At 32.6% G+C, this 19,338-nt stretch overlaps 1 protein-coding gene across 7 annotated transcripts; it reads right to left on the reverse strand.

The window, feature by feature from the left end:
• Window positions 1–15,767, reverse strand: LOC147397463 (beta-glucosidase 22-like). 7 transcript variants are annotated; one of them, XM_086449158.1, is made up of 12 exons: window positions 15,531–15,760; window positions 15,284–15,347; window positions 10,971–11,029; window positions 9,772–9,847; window positions 9,608–9,679; window positions 9,226–9,313; window positions 8,875–9,130; window positions 8,256–8,371; window positions 7,769–7,989; window positions 7,019–7,141; window positions 5,770–5,860; window positions 1–963 (listed from the first exon to the last, which is right to left on the reverse strand). In XM_086449158.1, the coding sequence occupies exons 1-12, from the start codon at window positions 15,663–15,665 to the stop codon at window positions 960–962; spliced, it is 1,305 nt and encodes a 434-aa protein (XP_086305284.1). In that variant the 5' UTR covers window positions 15,666–15,760; the 3' UTR covers window positions 1–959. The 7 variants fall into 7 exon arrangements, with proteins under 7 accessions (XP_086305284.1, XP_086305280.1, XP_086305279.1 ...); XM_086449154.1 differs by lacking the exon at window positions 1–963 and adding an exon at window positions 5,125–5,609 and having other exon boundaries at window positions 15,531–15,761; XM_086449153.1 differs by lacking the exon at window positions 1–963 and adding an exon at window positions 5,125–5,627 and having other exon boundaries at window positions 15,531–15,761.
• Between the last annotated feature and the right edge of the window lie 3,571 nt (window positions 15,768–19,338).

The following is a 19,338-nucleotide window of genomic DNA, read 5'->3' on the forward strand; positions in this document are numbered from 1 at the left end:
TTTTCATCGTAAGATGAAACATATATGATTAGATTCAACAGAATTATTGGCCTTCAATTAAAGCCCAATCACCATCTCTCCCTCTCTCTCTCATACATACACACGCGCTCGCACACACACACACACACACACACACAGAGGGTGGTGGTTGGTGGACCTCTAACTTTCTTTTCAGTCTTACTGTACACTTTTTGTTTTTGTCGACAAGAACTAAGGGATGAAGCTTTTCAAGCACACTTATCTATTTAGGTTCTGTTCATATGAAGTGTGTAGTATGTGGGTATAGCTTTTTTTCTGTTTTGGACCAAGAGCATTGGATTGGAGTGATCATGAATGGAATGGTGGGAAAGGGTAGTTTGATGCATGATAGGTGGCAGACAAGAGAGCAACACCAGTTGACCCGCTAAATGGACACCGTGGCCTATTGGAAGCTGAGCTGTCATCACTCTCTCCTATCCACAATCCTTCTCTCCATCTCCTCTCTCTCTGGTCCACTCGACTTGGCTAAGATCTTTCATACTCTTACCCAACCTCGACAATGAGGTGTATGCATGTTTTTGCTAAGTGAGGAAAGAATAAAAAAATATACAAAAATAAAAAATGGACCCCTAGTTTACAATCCGAATATTTGGAAGTCCAAGCCCATCACTCACAAACACCTGCTTAGCCAATGGTGGAAGATAACCAATATTTTAAAATTTAGCAAAAAAATGTACAATGGACTCCATTATTTGCTAGAGCATCAACAATATGTGTGCATATTTCTAAACAATAATGTGATTTACTAATGTTCTAAGATCACGAAATAGGAATAATATATAGAAGTGAATTAATAATCATAAATTACGTTCCTTGCATCAATATTTGGTGTACTCGATTTCCTGATCCACATAATTCTGAATCAATTCAAACTTTACCAATGACTTAGAATTCTCTTGGCTCACCTTCTCTCCTCTCTATTACCTACAAAAGACATATACTCTTACAAGAAATTAATGGTCCAATACCTTTCATTTATAGAGTGGAGATAGTGTCGAGAGTTTATATTTCAAGAATAATGATGCATGCACATGATTTTTGGTACGTGGCAAGGGCACAAAACTACAGTTTTTTTTCCTGTGTATCCCGAATAAAAAGATCTTTGGTTCTGTGCCCTTGCCACGTCAGCCACGTACCCAAAACTGCGTGTGTTCATCACGATTCATATTTCAATTAGATTTCTTAAATCATCAAGAAAAATATTTATTTAATATAAAACATTTATTTTTCACAGTAGTTGTAATATGATTTTCATTATTATTGGAGATTCTGATTAATTTCAGAAAGTGAGCTAATGTGGGCCACATATAATAGAAATCTAAGGGTCTCTACATAAAAGACAAGTTATACACATACATTCAAAGTAAGCATTGACTATTAACAACCTCAATTTCTTTTTTTTAAATGTCATAAATGTTCTTGAAAACAATTTTACTTTTTATTTTTAGTGGTAATAAGCAAAGAATTTTATTATTATTATGCAATCACTTTTGTATATTAACTTTTCGAGTTTAATTCGCGGTGTTTGTAAATTTCTCATTGCACAGTCCTTAGTTATATATACTTATGGATATCGTGTAGGATGATTCAACATTACAATGATTTGTTACACCGTGGATACCAATTTCACAAAAAATTAGTTCCTTTTGAAATCACTGATTTCATGAAACAGGAAAATTCAGATTCTTTGAACGTACCATTACCTGGGCTTCACTTTTTGCACGGTTCATAGTATCGAAGTGGACTTTCCTTTTTGAGGAGTTGATTGTAATGGGGAGTAAAAAGAAAAATGCTGAAATAACATTGAAATTGACATCGCTTCAGACATTGCTATCGTGGATATGTTTATAGAATCATAGATGCTTTTTATTGAGATACGAGTGAGAAGCATTTATGGTTTTATGCACACCAATGTCCCAAACAATACCAATTTCAATGTTACTCCAGCCCGACTCGTAAGAAAATATATGAGTTATACTTGATCCCTATTCACATGCATGCATTGTCGCTAGTGGACCCACATGTCATGTTGAAGGATTCTACCGTGCAGTACTGATTTCTTTATATTATAGAGTTCGTGTTCAAAACGAATCAAATCATTATGATATTAATGATCTCATCATTAAAACATAAGGTAAAATGAAAAAAATGAATTTTTAAATAAAATTATAATTTGAGCAATGTTTATATAATAAGTTAGTAATGTAAGAGTAGACTGATTTTTAATTGCATTGATGGTCCTGAGCAGGATGATGCACTTCACATAAGGTTCGTCCAACCTGATTTTCATGCAAGTACTATTAGTGATGTAGGAGAAGAGCAATCTCTAATTGGTTCGTTGATTTTCAAAAGAATACCCAACAATTGGACATAAAAAATTTGTTGATTCATATGCATAGAATATCAAGCAATTGAAAAACAAAAAAAAACAAAAAAAATTTAATAAGGTATAAATTTTATAGTCAAAAGTCATTTCTAAATTATTACATTCGTCAATTTATAGATTAAAAAATCTCAAATCTATCCAAAATAATTTTTTTCTTTCAAAAATAGTAAAAACTTCTAATTCGACTTAAACACTTCTAATACAGTTAAAATTACTATTTTTTTTCCTCAAGAGATTGATGTGACGAAGATGTTAGGTCATTTTGTTAGTTTCCTGGAGAAGACTAGTCAAGGGTTATACAAAAAAAATTGAAAATATAGTGGGGATCCATATCTCAAACATTCACTTTAATATGGAGGGAATGTCTAAATCACCATAAATTAAAGCATTGTTGGATTTGAATATCACAAGGCCAACACAAAAAGTTCATTCCATTAATGCATCTACGGTTATTTTCTTTAGAGAGCTGCTATCAGCAACCCTACTTTTACTTATTACACTCCAATTTTTAAAATTATTTATCACACCCCAATTAAAGATTAAAATACATCATTCAAAATATTACAAGGGTTTGGCTCAAATTATTATCTCAACATTACAAAACATTATAATATTTGTTCAAAAAATTTCAATAGTTGTTTAGAATTATGATTTGGCTCATATAAAATCTTAAACCCAAAAAAATAGAAATCTAGAAAGAAAGAAGAGAGAGCTTCTATTGGCATCCCAACCTTTACTTCTTCTCAACCATTTACTTATTGTTATCTATTTTTTAATTAATTTGGTTGTAATAAGTAAAAGTTGGGATGCCAATAGCAGCTCTCTTTCTTTAACCACAGAATGATTACCTACCTATAACCAAAAATGATTTTCAGATCAACAAACCAATGCATCCTGCAAAATAGGAAGAAAGAACAGAAAAAGAAAGAAACAAGGATATTTGGTATGGCTTTTTGCCAATTCCCTGCCATGAATAATACCTCTCCAAGCCATGAAGCATTTTGAATAGGTTGGCAGGTCCAAATATTATTATTTCCAACATATTTTTGACGAGTCCAATTTGCCCATAGGGAGTCATTTTCAAAAGAGATTTATTTTATCAATATCGTTCAAATCCTTTAGTCTCCTTAAGGCAAGGCCCCCCTCATTTAAAGGTTTGCAACAAAAATCCCACTTAATCAAATGATGGGAACGCACTAGGAAGGTCCACTCCAAAGAAATTTAGCGAGAATGGATTCAATTGTTTTTAAGACTTTGGAAGGAATACTAAATGCCGCCAACCAATAGATTTGGAAGGAAAGAAGGATTGATTTGATTAGCTTAATACGCCGCCCCGAAAAAGAGAAAAATCAGGATTTCCAACCCTCAATTCTCTTAGAAATTTTATCAATCAAAGGTTGACAATGGGAAAAAGACATTCTAGATAACGAATAGGAAGAGACCCAACACTGAAATGCAGGATATCCAAAATTCTGTCTCTTGAAGAACAAGATTCATTAAAAAAAATTTGACTCTTTCTATCATTAACTTCAAGACCAGAAAATTGGTGAAAGGTATCAAGGACTTTTTTGATCCCTAGAGCGGAAAGAGTTGAATTTGATGAAAAGAGCAAAACATCATTTGCAAAAATCAAATGAGATACACCCGACAAATTTTATTTTTTGGAATTTTTATCTCTCCTGAATCAATGCTTAAATCCAACAAGAGGCAAAAGCTTCCATGGCAATAATAAATAAATAGGGAGAAAGGGGGCAATCTTGATGAATGCCACACTCACAAGAAAAGAAGCCATGACTAGTACCATTAATAGCAACTGAGAAAGAAGGGGAAGAAATACATTCCAATACCCATCCTATGCAAATTCTAGGACAACTAAGTTGAATTAAAGCAAACTTGAGAAAATTCCAATTGACACTATCAAAAGCAATATCAATTTCGGTACCAAAAAATTGGGAAGTAGAATTAAGATGCATATAAAAAATTTAAGGTTTTTATTTATTTATAAAGTTCTTCAATTTTTCATAAAAACTATGTATAGGAACGTAAAATGGGCATCTCTTATAAAAAATTTATTACTTGTAAAAAATATGAATTTATTTATAAAAATAATAATAAATTCTAGAACAAATTCTAATTAAGTTGATATTTTGTAGATGATATGTTTTTTTTTTTTAAGGAAACAGTGTTTATAATAATTCGGAAGATTATTTTCTTCATTCAATTGTTGAGAATAAGAACTGATGGGTACCTGCATTTTTTTTTTTTTTTTTGGTTTCAATATCATTTATGTGTAATGATTTTCAAACTCAACTTTGATAGACTAACTCAAAAACTCACTGATGTGGCATGTGCAAGAACCGTAGATTTTAATCTCGAGATAAACACATCCCCATAAACATATGCAATTGTGTATCCCGAGGGAAAAATCTATGGTTCTTGCCCATGGCACAACGTCAGTGAGTTTTCGAGTTATTCTGTCAGGTTGAGTTAGAAAATCAGCACTCATAAAAAATAGGTGCAACGACACTACTTCAAACTGCAATTTATCAATCACCAAGGTGATTAGATTCCAGGACCTCACGTCAAAATAGTGGGTCATGTGCTTTTATGTTGGAAGTAGTAAGACCTACCATCCACTCAAGTGGGTCACAACAGATGCCACTCACCCATTAAAAAGAGAAGCATAGAGAGAGAGAAAATACATAAAAATTGCAATTCATAAGACTCGAATCCACAACCAATAAATGATCACCAACTAGATCACATCGATTTAAATAGTTTAACATAAAGGATATCACACCCTAAAAAGCTATGCAGCTCTTCTACATGATTAATGGAATACTACTAAATAACCAAAGTATGCATTTGCACAATGTTATTAAATTTATTGAGTCTTCATTACGTGTTGAGAAGCCGAGCCTACGAGAGACATCATTTGCGTCTCTACATGGCAAAATGAGAAGTTCTAGGGAAAGTCTTCTTCAATTCAAGACTACCAGTGATATTGATACCTCTTCCCTTGAGAAAATTGGAGTACCAATGCGCAGAAAGCTTGGGATGTCTCTTCAAATCCGGATCATTAAAATCCACATAATAGAGGCCGTAGCTTGTTTTGTGGCCGTCCAGTATTTCAAATAAGTCTAAGAAGGACCATGTAAAATACCCTCTAACATCCGCCCCATTCCTTCCAAAAAGAAAACATCTAACATATAATCCTGCTTAGAGACAAAATTTTATAGATATATTTGATGAAAAACTAAAATAAGCAAACCAAAAATAGGGACTTAAAAAGATAACAATATTAGACAAAATGTATATGATTATCAAAACCAAACCCGACATACCTCATTGCATTGAGCATACTTCGAATGTAACCATCCATATATTTCACCCTCGGTGTATCATTCAACATCGCGTTATGCGCAATACATTGACCTGTGAACAAGAAATGGATGAATAAGTTTCATAAGTGCCTCATGTGGGAATATGACCGCATTACATGTCCATTGGTCATATGGATTGACGCAGTTATCATTTATTTCCTTTAACATAATTGCTAACGGGAAAATGATGCTAATCATTCTCCAATTTGAGTCAATAACAGTTGGATTTTTGGTTAGAAGAGATATTTCAAAGTTCAAAATCATTAGCCTTTACCAAGACCTTTATAAGAGCAATTTTAATTTGAGACTTTATATCTTTGAACTAACTTTTTTATGGCTAACCAATTATTAGAATCATATACCATGTACCAAATGAAGGGTAGAGACATAGAATATAGGGGATTTTAAAACAAAAGGAAAAAAAAAATATATAGAAGAGGAAGAAGGGAGGTGCTCCAACGTCAATGGGACAGCGGCGCCGGCCAACCTTCAATTTCTTCCTTGACCACTTTCTCACTCTCATAACCAGTCCCTTTAGGGTTCGGAGTGACTTTCTCATCTGAGTAAAAAATCCAAATCGAAGTGCTTTTTTCAGGTAAGAAGAAGAAATGGAAAAGGTTTGCTGTCATAAAAAAATAGAATAGTCATCTGCACTTCAATTCCAAATTTTAGTTTCATTATTTTGTCTTATAAAAAAAATTTGGTTAACGGATGCATTACATGGATGTGTTGTCAAGGACCAGTGTTCCTCAAAACCGTGGACTCTTGTTGTTGTAATTTTTCTTTTACTTGTCAACAATTTTAACAGATAAAATATTATATTATTTTATATTATTAAAGAGAAATACTATGAATGAATTAATTGATCTATTCAATGATACTTTTATAATTAAAAAATGATCAATAAAACTCAGCCTTCTCTCTTATAATAATAGTACATATGAGAATTGCCTAAATGAAGAATTTTAAAATACTTTTATAGATGTTGGTGGGGCTTAATAATAATTTGAAAACATAAGTGAGAGAGAGAGTGAGAGGAAATGCCACTTAGCTAAATGGTAAGACTTGTGGAGGGTTGTTCCCACGTCTTAGGTTCAAACCCTCTTGAACCCATATTTCTTATGCTAATCACTAATCATATTACCTGTTCTAATCAAACATTTATCTATCAAAAGAGAGAGAGAGAGGGAGAGAGAGAAGGAAGTTGTACCATTTTCTTGGATATGGATAGGAGGGTTCCCATAAACAAGCTTTAAATACTCCAATAGTGATTGCAGACCAGATGGATAATCAGGGTTCTCCTTCAATCCAGTGGACACATTATGATTTAAAACTGAAACACAAGGTGGAAATGAGTTACATAGCTTCAGTCAAAACTCATTAGGATTTATTAGACCATGCCATGAGATACTCTAAAACGTTTTATGGTAATTTAGACATGCCCCTATGGATTTCTTTGAATATTTGAGATACCCATCTATTTTCTAACTTATCAAGTACCACTTGACTCTTGTCTTCTATGAAAAGTACCTACTATTACCAGTCTTTGAACTCTTGCCAAAAACCTTTCATTTTTACCACAAAACCCTTTGGCTTTGTCCTTGGGTTTTGAGACAAGACTGTGATTAATTAATCACTTGGGGTTAACTATCTTGCCTTTGATGACTTTGCCAAATAAATCAAGGGTTGAAGAAAATTTGTTTTGGAAATAACAATCAAGAGATTCTTAGTGGAGAATCAAAGGATTGCCATATATATTGAAGTTTGTGCCCCTGAAGATAGAATGGATGAAGACAAGGGTATTTCAGACATCTTCTATTAAACTTTTACGAAAACCGTGGTCAATGGCTATGTCATCATTTTAAAAATGAAATGGGTTGAGTATGTCTAAATTGTCCATACTGGAGTTTTCATTGAGTCGACAAGAACTCGCCAAAGCCTTTGAATCAACTCAACATACATGATTGCTGCATGGCCGCATCAGCAAGAAAATCTCTGTGGTCCTTCTCGAGGTTGTTGGGATTGTCTTTGACGTACATTGTGGTGTAGTGGTTCAGTCCTATGAAGTCATAAGAGCCCTTAACTTGTTTAGATTGTTGTGGGGTAAAAGAAGGGATCCTGGAGCCAGCCTTCTTCTTCATGATCTCGGGGTAGTCTCCAAACACCAAAGGATTAATGAGCCTACAATTAGATAAGAAGATCATGTAAAGTGGTAGACAAAATTTAAAATTTTGCCCCAAGCCAATATCTCGATTGGGAGAAAAATTAAACAGACTAGACCGAAATTTTCCAATACAACCTGAAATACTCTCGAAACATTGAATATTTTGAATCACTGTTTTGTTCCAGTCTCGAAGGAAACCTAAATGTCTCAAATGAAATATTCTGAATAGAAATCGGTATGAAACTTTGGTGGTGGATTATTTATAAAGATGTCAAAGACTCACCAACCAACATAGAAATCAAGGGCCCTTTTAGTCGCTCTCACATCTTCAGTATCATTTGTTAGAGGAATAAACCAGTAGGTGTAGACGTTCATCCCAATGAATCCTTGTTGCTTGGCCTACACCACCATCTCCCTCAAAATCATACTCATCCCATAAAATAAAATAAAAAAACAACAACAACAACGGAATTCTCAACTGCGAACTTCATGTTATGAATGGTGGATGAAGAATTTAAGATAGAGAAAAATCGATCTAACTACTTGGTAGATGAAGTCATATGATCCAACAATAAACGATTTTCCTAAACTAATTCTCATGAAGTAAGAGCAGCTAGTCAAGAAGGAATTTAACCAGTTCAAACAAGATTTCCAACAAGATAATTGTTAATTAATCAGAATCTGAAAAATAAAAATAAAATAAGACTTATTGATCTATTAAGGTGTTAAGTTTGGGATTTCTTCCTATCGAAACATTGGCTCGGGACAAAATTTTAAACTTTGTCTACCACTTCAATTACTTTTTGACTGTCTGCTCTAACTTCGCGAGAATTAACTATGTATCACAACATCAACTAAATTGCATTGTCAAGAAATTTGATAAGAAGACGATAAAGAGAAACCTGATATTTCTCCTTGTACAGTCTTGCAGCTGAAGCATGTGCAAGCAAGCTATTATGGATGACAATGTAGGGCTCCAAGGTGGAGTTTCCTAATGTGCAGTTAGTCCCGAATGGAGATGAACACCGTTTAGGAGGTAGCATTCCGACATCATAACTCGCTATTGCAAGTGAATTGGGCTCATTCAGAGTAGTCCAGTAAGAAACTCTATCACCAAATTCTCTAAAGCACACATCTGCATATACTGTGAAATCTTTCCTTCATATATATAGAAAGACAGGTTAATATCATCATCAATAAACCAAAATAAGAAAGAATTATTAGAAGGATAAGATGAGTTTCATGAGAAGTACACAATCTTTTCGCTCAGCCATCCACCATACTCATCTTCAAATGTTTGAGGTAGATCATAATGGGACAGCGTAACATATGGTTGAATTCCTTCTCAGTCATTTCAAGAAACGGAGAAATATAAAACTAGATTTATATAGGAATTACATGAAAATTATTTCATTAAGCAAACAAGGTACAGTAGAAGGAAACTTTTTGTGAGGATGATCTTCCCACCATAGAGATCATCCTCACAAAAAATCAGCCCAGTCCGAAACTTTTAACCCATATATGATAAATTTTGGGTCTCAACGTTGGCTGAATGTGTGTGAATGGATGTAGTAAAATATGATGTGCAAATAGTAATCGACTTTCGTTGTATTTGAGATGAAAGTTAGATGATACCATTCTTTAGAAGTTCATTGATGAGGTTGTTGTAGAATTCTAAACCCTTTGGATTAATTGGCCCTCTTCCATCTGCAAAACAAATAGATGACGATGGATGATTTTATGTCTGAATAAGCATAAAAAATCACTTGGCTAAATTTATCAGAACTTTGTGATCATACTTGGGATAAGCCTCGACCAAGATATGGAAAATCTATAAGCATCTAAGCCAAGATCCACCATGAGTTGAACATCTTCCTGCATGAGATTTTTTGACAAAAGAAGCTTAGAATCATAAAAAGTTCCTTTATAGCTCGAACATCTTTTTGTCAATTGAGTTTAAGAAACAGGAATGGGTTCTATCTTTAAAATGCTAGAATGGTTATCTGCAATCCAATCTACCATAGTTAGTTTGATTGTTTTGTGTGCTATAAAAAAGGACTTTTCTCAAGGTGCCAACTCCCTTGGTGGCAAAAGTCTACGGGTGATGATATCATAGACTTGGGTTCATTTCCCGTCATCACGGGATTACTGATCTCAACGAAAATGGGCATACCGATGCACATATATATAGAAGGGACATTTCCTTGAACCACATTTGATGCACTACATCAGACATACAGTTGATATGGGAGGAAAACAACATAGGTTTCTTAGGGATCAGTATATATCTCCTAGAAATCGATTTCATTTTTAGAAACCTTGATTAACATTCTCCCACCTCAGTCATTCGTTTGATGGAGAGCTTCAACCTTGTTTGAAGTTAGTGTGTTCTTATATTAAATCAAAAGTGTGGAAATATGTTCCTTTCATTGAATTGTGTGTCATTATAAAAGTTAGTGTGGCAATTTAAAAGAGTAATGATTTTCCGAGTCCCCACTCAAAATGCTCTCTTGATGTGGCATGTGTTAGAACCAGGAGCAGATTTACAGTGGAAGCTGTGGGGGGCACTTGCTCCTCAAGAATTTTCAAAAAACCCACTGCTATAACCCTCACAAATATTTTTTTCACTCTTAGTTGCCTCCACAAAAAAATTTCTACTCTTAGTTGCCTCCACATGAGCAAAATCCTGACTCGCCCTAGCTAGAACCATAGGTCTTTTGTCCTCAGGATACACAACTGCAAATATTTATGGGGTGTATCCCAAGGCATATATCTATGGTTCTAGCACATGCTCGTGAGGAGAGTATTTTTAGTATGCCAAGTGGGGGAGTCAGATTATCACGACTCGATATAAAATTCAAATTGGTTCTCCTAGAAATGTTATACATAACCAAACTCTAATACCATTTATCTCATACCCTTTGATCATGAACCAAGTTACAGGATCATCCCTCATTCCACTTATATGTAGAAAAAAAAAAAAATGACAAACTTCAACCTTATATTTGTGATATTGGTTGCAAGCTATATCTCCAGTGCTTTTATCTGCCATACCTCCTGAAAATAAAATTTTAATGAACTTGTTGTGTTATCCAAATAATTGAAAAATAATTATCAAATATTTACTAGCGTAATAAGAGAAGGTGAAGTAGAGTATTGTCAACATCTAAATTTTAAATACTACAAGTCAGTCCATTCCAAAACTTTTAACGCATATAAGGACAAAAAAAAAAAAATTAGCTATGATGTGGGGATGCCATTGATAATAATTGGGGTGCCTTTAACCCTACCCTACATAAAATCTTTTTATATTATTAATGACTGAAGACTGATTAGTGAGTATTATTGACATCAAATCCATGTTCATTGATTTCCTAAGTTACAATTTATGCAAACGGTCATATACCTAAATTTTTGAGTTGTGATAATATGCGCCCCCTTCTAATAAACAATCCCATCACAAAATCATAGATCATTTGCCTTGGGATATGCCGAACCATAAATCTTTTTCTTGTGTATTTAATTCCCAAGGCAAATGATCTACGATTCTGTGATGGGGGCGTTTGTCAAAGGAGAGCATCATATTATCACGATTCTAATTTTATAGTTAATTATTGGAAAATGCTTAAGTGACATTAAAATTCACATCGATTCACACATTGCAGTGTAAGGAGTCATAGATGCTTTTCATTGAGAAACAATTGAATAGCTTCTATGGTTCTAGGTGCACCTCTACATCAGCAATGAGTGAATCGATGTTTGTTTTAATGTTACTCCAGCACGACTCTTATTTATTTATACCAAAATGGTCAAATTTTGTACCTCTAGCATTTTTTTTATTTACTTATTTACTCATCCTATGGACCTACATTCAATTCAAGAGCTTAAGGATAAATTAATCAGATTGATCCCCAAATAACTGTTTTAGTAAAAAATATATGAAATTGGGATAAAGATCATTATACTTAATATTTAAAAAGCATGACTGATTCAGTAATTTTGAAAAAAACACATTGATGTTTTTGTAAGGGAACACAGATTCTTCAGGAAATGAACCATGTTGATTGCACCTTGCAAAATATTAAAAACAGAGTTGTTTTTTAGGATTTAAAAAAAAAAAAAAAAAGGCGCGGTCAGCTTGAAACTTGCCTGAGTTGACTCGACTCAATTGGACATCGAGGTATTTCAGCCTCAAAATTTGATGGAAGCAATTCATTGACTCTACTAAAAAATCATTGGTGAACTAAAAAATGAAAAAATGTTGACTTGACTCGATGATGGGAAAATCATTTTTCAAAAGAGCCGTGAGACACTGACTTCAACTCTGGGCTTACAGAGAACTATCCATTTTCCTCAAGTGTACAAACTCACGTTTCGAGGAAAAGCATCTAAGGTTCTGTATAGACCAACACGCAGCACAGTATTGCAAGAAGTCAGTTTAGCATTTCTAAATTTGAAAAATATATAAATGACCCAAATTTATATTTAACTTTAATATTATTAAGGCCATTTTAATCAAAAGAAATTAGCCCCACGGTTAGTTTTCAAAAATTGTAAAAGTATACCTTAATTAATATTTTAAATTACAAAAGCTGCCTTACAAAAATTGCATAAATCCTAATCTGTGGGAGTAGGAGTGGTTCGGCACCAAAATTTGGATTTCAAAAATGTCCTGCCTTATCATTTAAACTTAATATAACCAAGGCATTTTAGTCAAAAACTAAGAAATTGCAATCCCACAGTCCCAAAAATCATGTCTCAATTTTAAAAATTACAAAAATTACCTTTTTACGAGATAATCTTCAAAATCACCTTTTAATTAATATTTTAAATTACAAATAAGCGCTTTAGATACATGTGCGTTTGCACATGCCAACTTCTATTACCACACTTTTGCTAATGCCACCCTAATTTAGATGTAAATCACCAAAGAATTAGTACACATCTTGAGGTGGTGTTAATAAAAAGGACTGATTAGTTGCACATCACATAAAACAAGTTGCACTCCATCACTTAAAAAAACAAGGGAAAATTACTTTAAGAGAGTTAAATATTTTAATATTTACAAAAAAAATTATTTTTTCAAAAATTACCAAAAATATATGAATTAAGTCGTTGGACAGTCCAACGTGTTAGTAACTTAATGGACTGTCCATGGTTGTAAATGGAGGTTAAATTGTTGGAGTGTTAAAGGAAGCTGTTAAAACGTTGGACAATTCAGTGTTTTAATCATTTGGAGGGCATATTTGGTAAATCCATGTATTTTAACACATTAAAAAGTTGGAAAGTCAAGCAATTTACTGAAACCCTGGACTGTCCAACAACTTCATTCTTTTTGGTAATTTTTGAATATATATATATATATATATTGTAAATATTAAAATATTTAACCATTTTTTAATAATTTTCCTAACAAAAAAAGATGACCTTCCACCACTATAACTTATAATTGCACTCCAAAACAAAAAAGAATAATGATTTTCTGACTCCCCTCTGACATACTCCCCCTCTACTCTTCTGACGTGGTATGTGAAAATAACCATAGATTTTTTTCCTTGGAATATACAGTTGCACATATTTATGGGGATGTGTAATTGTATTTCCGGAGGAAAAAAATTGATGGTTCTAAGCATTTGTCACATCAAGAGAGTATATCAGAGGGGGAATTAGATTATCATGACTCAATAAAAAAATGTTGCACTACTTTTCTTCTTCTTGAAAGTCATATAGGTACTACAATACTAAAGCTTCATAAACTCTAGATTTAGCTTTCAAACTTCATGATTTACAAGTAGGGTAAAAATCTTTAGAAGTTCTTACTATCTTAGTTTTTGATGTAAAATTGTTAGGAGTTTCTTCAAATGATGGGTTCTTTATCTTTAGTTTTAGTGTAAAATTCTATTTGGGAGGGTGGGATTAGGATGAAAATTTAAGAAAGACTAATGATAATCTGACGCTCTTTTTTAAACACTCCCCACATGCTTTCTAACCAAGAAGCATAAATTTTTTTCTAGTGCATCCCGAAGCAATTGATCTATGATTTTGTGATGGGGACATCTGAAAAAGAGCGTCAGATTATCATGACTTAGAAAGAAAAGAAAGGCACATTTAGGAGTGGCAATCTCAACACATCCCACGAACATGACTCGAAAACGACACGAAGTTAGTGGGTTTGGGTCAAGCTTAATTGGGTTTTGTTTATAATAGTGTCAACCCGTCTAACGCGATTATTAAATGGGTTGGATTTGGGTTATGGTCTTCAACCTGCCTAACCCATTTAAATAGTTATTGTGTCATTAGCGTGTAATTTTAAATATATTAACAATTATTTAAGAATTTTTTAAATTATTCATTTTTTTTTTTTTTTTGTAGAATTCCCTAGAACTTTTTCATAATACATTTTTTTTTTAAATCAAATTCTATAAAATATAAAGGGTGTTTTAAAATATTTTTAAATTAATAAATGATTTAGTTTTAGTTTGGAAAAGAAAAAATATTTTTCTTAATAAGTTATTTATTTATATTTTTTTTACTCCATTTTTTCATTAAAATCTAGAAGTATGCAGTGTTTGATTCTTAATATTGGCAAACTGACCCTCAATAAGATTTAAAATCTTACCAAATAAGGCTATTATGTCCCATGTGATAATGAAATGCACTTTGCTTAGTCAATAATAATCATAATAATAAAAAAAATTTGGAAGGTATAATAATAATAATAATATTGAAAAACATTTTCCTTACTAAGTTAGTAAAGAGATTTTCCAACCTCATCACCTTATGGCATCCAAAAAATATGATTTGATACCGCATGAGTATGAAGAACAAAATTCTATGAACTTCAAATTTTTTTCAAAAGAAGCTTATTTTTCACCATTGAACTTAATTTATTATTGTTTGACTTTATTTTTACTAATGATATTTTATTTTCGAGGGTAGAAATGGAACTTATATTTTTCAATTAATATTAGAATTTTATTAAATAGGTTATATATGGGTTCGGTCAAGTATACTTATTTATAAATAAGTTGGGTTTGGTAAATTTTCATAATACCCTTATCTTAACCCAACCCAACCCATTGTCATCCCTAAGCACATACTTCAATACTTGGTTGATGTATTACGGACACGGAATTGTAGATCTATTTCTTTAGGATACACAAATACAAATCCATATAAAAGACGTGTGTATCCTGAGGAAATAGATCTATGGTTTTGTGTCCTAATAAGTCAGTCGAGTATTGACTGAGTGAATTAAGACTTTCTACTTTGAAAATCATTATTCAATAAAGAAAAAAAAAGCAAACTTGCCAGCGTGTGTAAACGTGTCCCAAATGCAGGGTGTCCTCCCATCTTCCGCTGCCGCACCTTCAACCTACACACATCATATTTCGCATATATTTTTTTTATTTTTCTAAAATTACTATTAGTATAAAGAACAATAGAGGATTTTTAAAGAAGCAATTTTTGCACGAAAAGTCATACTAACCAAAATAAAAATATTAAAAGAAATAAAACATTATGTGTTTTTTTATAAATAAAATAAAAAATAGGTGACCTGATATGCTGAGGTTCCTGAACCAAAAAGAAAATTGGGTGGAAAATCATCTCTACTTAATTTGGTTGTTTTAGCAATGGAAACCACCGCTAAAGTTAGCAGAAGAAATAGCGAAGAAGAAAAGGTTCTCGACATTATTTCCAGACTTGGATGCGAGCGAGCGATTCGCTTAAAGCGACTGTATGAAATGAAGAAGAGGCGAAACTCACGAGGAGAAACCACAACCACTCGTAGAGTTATAAAGGTGGTTTACGTTCTTGAATCTGCATACGTGGCTTCAATTCCTGGCGGTAGGAGGACTCACAGTATTGAGCCTAAATGCTACAACTACACGTCACGTGATTTGCACTTTTGAGGGTTTTGCTAACGACACGTCACGTTTTTCTTTATACTTTTTGAGAGTTTTGAGAATGTGTGCCCTGAGGGCACATTTTAAGATGCATTTAAAACACCTTTGTAATGCCATTCCGTAGGAAAAAAAAAAAAAAAAAACCTCATTCTTAGCGGTTTGTTTGGGTTGCGAGAGAAATTTTTTTTTTAATTTTTGAGTTTCTCACCATTTCTCTTGTTTGGATTGTTAAAAGGGCACGAAAAGAATACTAATGGAGAGAAAAATGGGTCAATGTTTTCTCTCCAAATTGCCAAGAAATGGAGACCCATAAAAATACTAAAAATTACAACTCTACCATTTTCTCTTCAAACTTTAGTTTTTCTACTATTAAATCAAATAAGATGATACTCAGTTTCTTTTCTCTTCATTTCTCTCAATCCAAACAAAATGTAAGGTATATATCTTAAGTAATAAAATAAGTTTCACAACAGCACAATAAAATAAGATGTATTTAATGCATCTTAACATATGTCCCAACAGCACAAGGTAACAAAACCACAATATTTATGGTAAAACTATTAAGTTTCACATTCTTATTGTCCCACCCCCTTTCAATTGTGAGATTAATGATGATTCAAATTGTCAGCATTGAATTGATGATTAAGATAGTTGATCTCGATGTATGAAAATGAACAATTTAGATCAATGACTCAAATCGTCAATATCGAGGATTTGAGTTCGTGACTTTATCAAGGTAGAGCATTCAAGAAAGATTTTACTAATTGGATTATTAAGGTACCACCTTAAAAGTCAGGTGCATTCAGAGTGGCATCACTATTATTACAAGGTCTATTAAGTAATTTTCCGCTTCTAATGATATAATATAGGTGAGGCTAGTGTGCCTAACTTAATCTTTTACAAATCTTACATGGTGGTCATGGAGTAATGTGGATTGCAATGTTTGCCAAAATAACACCATGCTATTGTGTTCTAGAAAAAATAATTCAAAATAAAACTTTTATGGGTTTTATTTGTGATTTTGTAAAGAGTCGTGATAATCTGACTGCCCCACGTGCATACTCAATCGACTACTTGACGTGACAAGTTTGGCATCTATATATTTGGACTCCTCAGGAAACACGATTCCCTCGAGATACACTTTTGCAGTCATGTATCCCGAGGAGTGCAGATCTACGAATCCCAAACTTGTCACGTCAGGGTAGTCAATTGAGTTTGCCACATGGGATAGTCAGATTATCACGATTCTTTTGTAAATGAATGATAATTGAACTCCAAAATATATATTTAAAATTCAACAATAAAACATATATTTTTTTCCAATCTTATACATATATATAATGTTTTAAGTTCTTAATATTTCGAAATCTACATCCCTATATGACACCCAATCATGATTTTGAAAGATACGAGAATGAGTCTCTAAACATTCCTATCTAACTTAATCACAAAAGCGTTTTTTCTATTATAATTATGGTCCGCCATTCATTTTCTTAGAAAACGATGTGAGAGAACACATTTTGGTGAGGGCTTTCAAGTATTTTAAGAAGACCAAACTGTTGCATTTTTAGTAAACCTTGGAGTGTGGATCCACATCATAAAATTCAAATTTATGATGTCAATCCAGTACTTAATATACCTTGGAGTGGATTCTAATTGCATCAATTTTTAGCATCCAAAAACATGATATGATGTCATAGGGTTATAAAGGAAAATATTCTAAGAAATTCAAAAAAAAGTTTAGAAAAAAAATTAATTTTTAATATTGAATTTTAGATTTAAATTTGGGAATTTGGTAGCCATCAATTTTCAATTCCTACGATCAAACTCAAAAAAGGTTCTTTTAAATTTAAACTCTTACCATTTGTTTGGTATTACCATACTCATTGATTTAAGAGTATTGATTTTCTATCTCAACTTGACAGAATAACTTAAAAACTCACTAACATGGCATGTGCAAGAATCGTAGATTTTTTTTCTCTCAAGATACACAATTGTACATGTTTAGGGGGATGTGCAGTTGTGTATCCTATAGGAAAAAACCTACGATTCTTCCACATGCCATGTCAGTGAGTTTTTGAGTTCATTTGTCAAAATTGAGTTAGAAAATCATTACACTTAATTTAATAATTTAACTTTGAATCATAATAGTTTTTTTTATTTTTTAATTTGGATTGTCAAAGAAATTTTTGCAATGACTTATTGATAAGTTTATGATTCTTGTGTACTCAAGTCATCCAAGTCTTTCTACGCACCTTAGCCATAAGCTTCATTGTTCCACCTTGTACTTGTGATTTTTATTGGTAGCACCAGGGTGGAGTTAGTAACAAAACAGTCGGTGCAATTGCCCCCACAAAATTTTGAGACATTGTATTTTAAGGTAATTACATGTCTCGTTTGCCCCCACTCCCTCACTAATTACCTTCCTCCTCATTTGCCCCCCCCCCCCCCCCTTTCAATTCTTTGAAGATGATATTCCCTTTTTATTGAGCCTTCTCTCATAGACTAATTGAAAATGACGTAAATATCCTTTTCTTCAACTTCCAACTAAAAATCTCTAAATTTCTCCCCAAAATCATTCATCTTCAAGAAAATCTCTATAATTTGCTCGCACTACAAGAAAATCCTTGCTTGCCCTTGGTTAACACCGAAGTCCCACTAACAAAAAGAAAAATCCAAGCTTCACCCCAGACAAGATTGGTTAATCATCACTTCAGCAAGACTTAGAAGTATTTCTCAAAATATTAAACTTATCATTTAGAAATAGATTTTTTTATTTTAAATTGGAAAATTTTCCACCATGTTTTTTTGAAAATTACATTGATTCATCCAAACTTATGAAAAATAACTTAAATACCTCCATCTTCAAACTGCAATGGAAAATGGTCTAGTTTAAAGTTTTTTTTGTCGAGAGATTTATAGAGACAAAATTTTAATTTTTGAATTCACAAATCTAAATGCGTGTTTGAAATAATTACAAGGAGATATACTCATTTTTAAATAACTTTCTTGTAACAAAACGTTTACGTTTGTTTATGAGATGTGGGATGGTTGGATGCTAAAATTCTGGTGGACTCCACTATAAAGCAACACAAAATTTAATTAAAATTGCAATGAAATCTTCGTAAAGTGTTATGGAGAAAATACCTCCACAAAAAATTACGTTATGTTAAGTTTCCTCTTTCTCCTTCTCTCTCTCTAACTTTTTAAATATCTCTCTCCGCTATCTCTCACTTTCCTCAACTTTTTAAACATTACCTAGCGTTAATATAAGTATTATTTAAACAAAAAATCGTGGGATAGAATCTTACTTGGAGCTAGTTTCTATTTATATTTTAAAATTACAAAACAAAAACAAAAAATGATTTTTTAAATATTGATGTTTTTTTTTTAAATATAAGAAAAATGAAGGATAAAATCCTACCTCGTTAATTTATATTTATTTTTTATAAATTAAAA

Source organism: Akebia trifoliata, chromosome 8 (assembly GCF_017979445.1).
Source record: "Akebia trifoliata isolate Shusen 1 chromosome 8, ASM1797944v1, whole genome shotgun sequence".
Classification (NCBI taxonomy): domain Eukaryota; kingdom Viridiplantae; phylum Streptophyta; class Magnoliopsida; order Ranunculales; family Lardizabalaceae; genus Akebia; species Akebia trifoliata.

Coding starts and splice junctions, on each gene's coding strand:
- LOC147397463 (XM_086449153.1), bottom strand. CDS start 15,665: ATGTCGAGAACCTTTTCTTCTTCGCTATTTCTTCTGCTAACTTTAGCG. Junction 9,131..9,225: donor TGGCTGAGCGAAAAGATTGT/GTACTTCTCATG, acceptor ATATATATGAAG/GAAAGATTTCACAGTATATG. Junction 7,990..8,255: donor CTTGATTTCTATGTTGGTTG/GTGAGTCTTTGA, acceptor ATCTAATTGTAG/GCTCATTAATCCTTTGGTGT.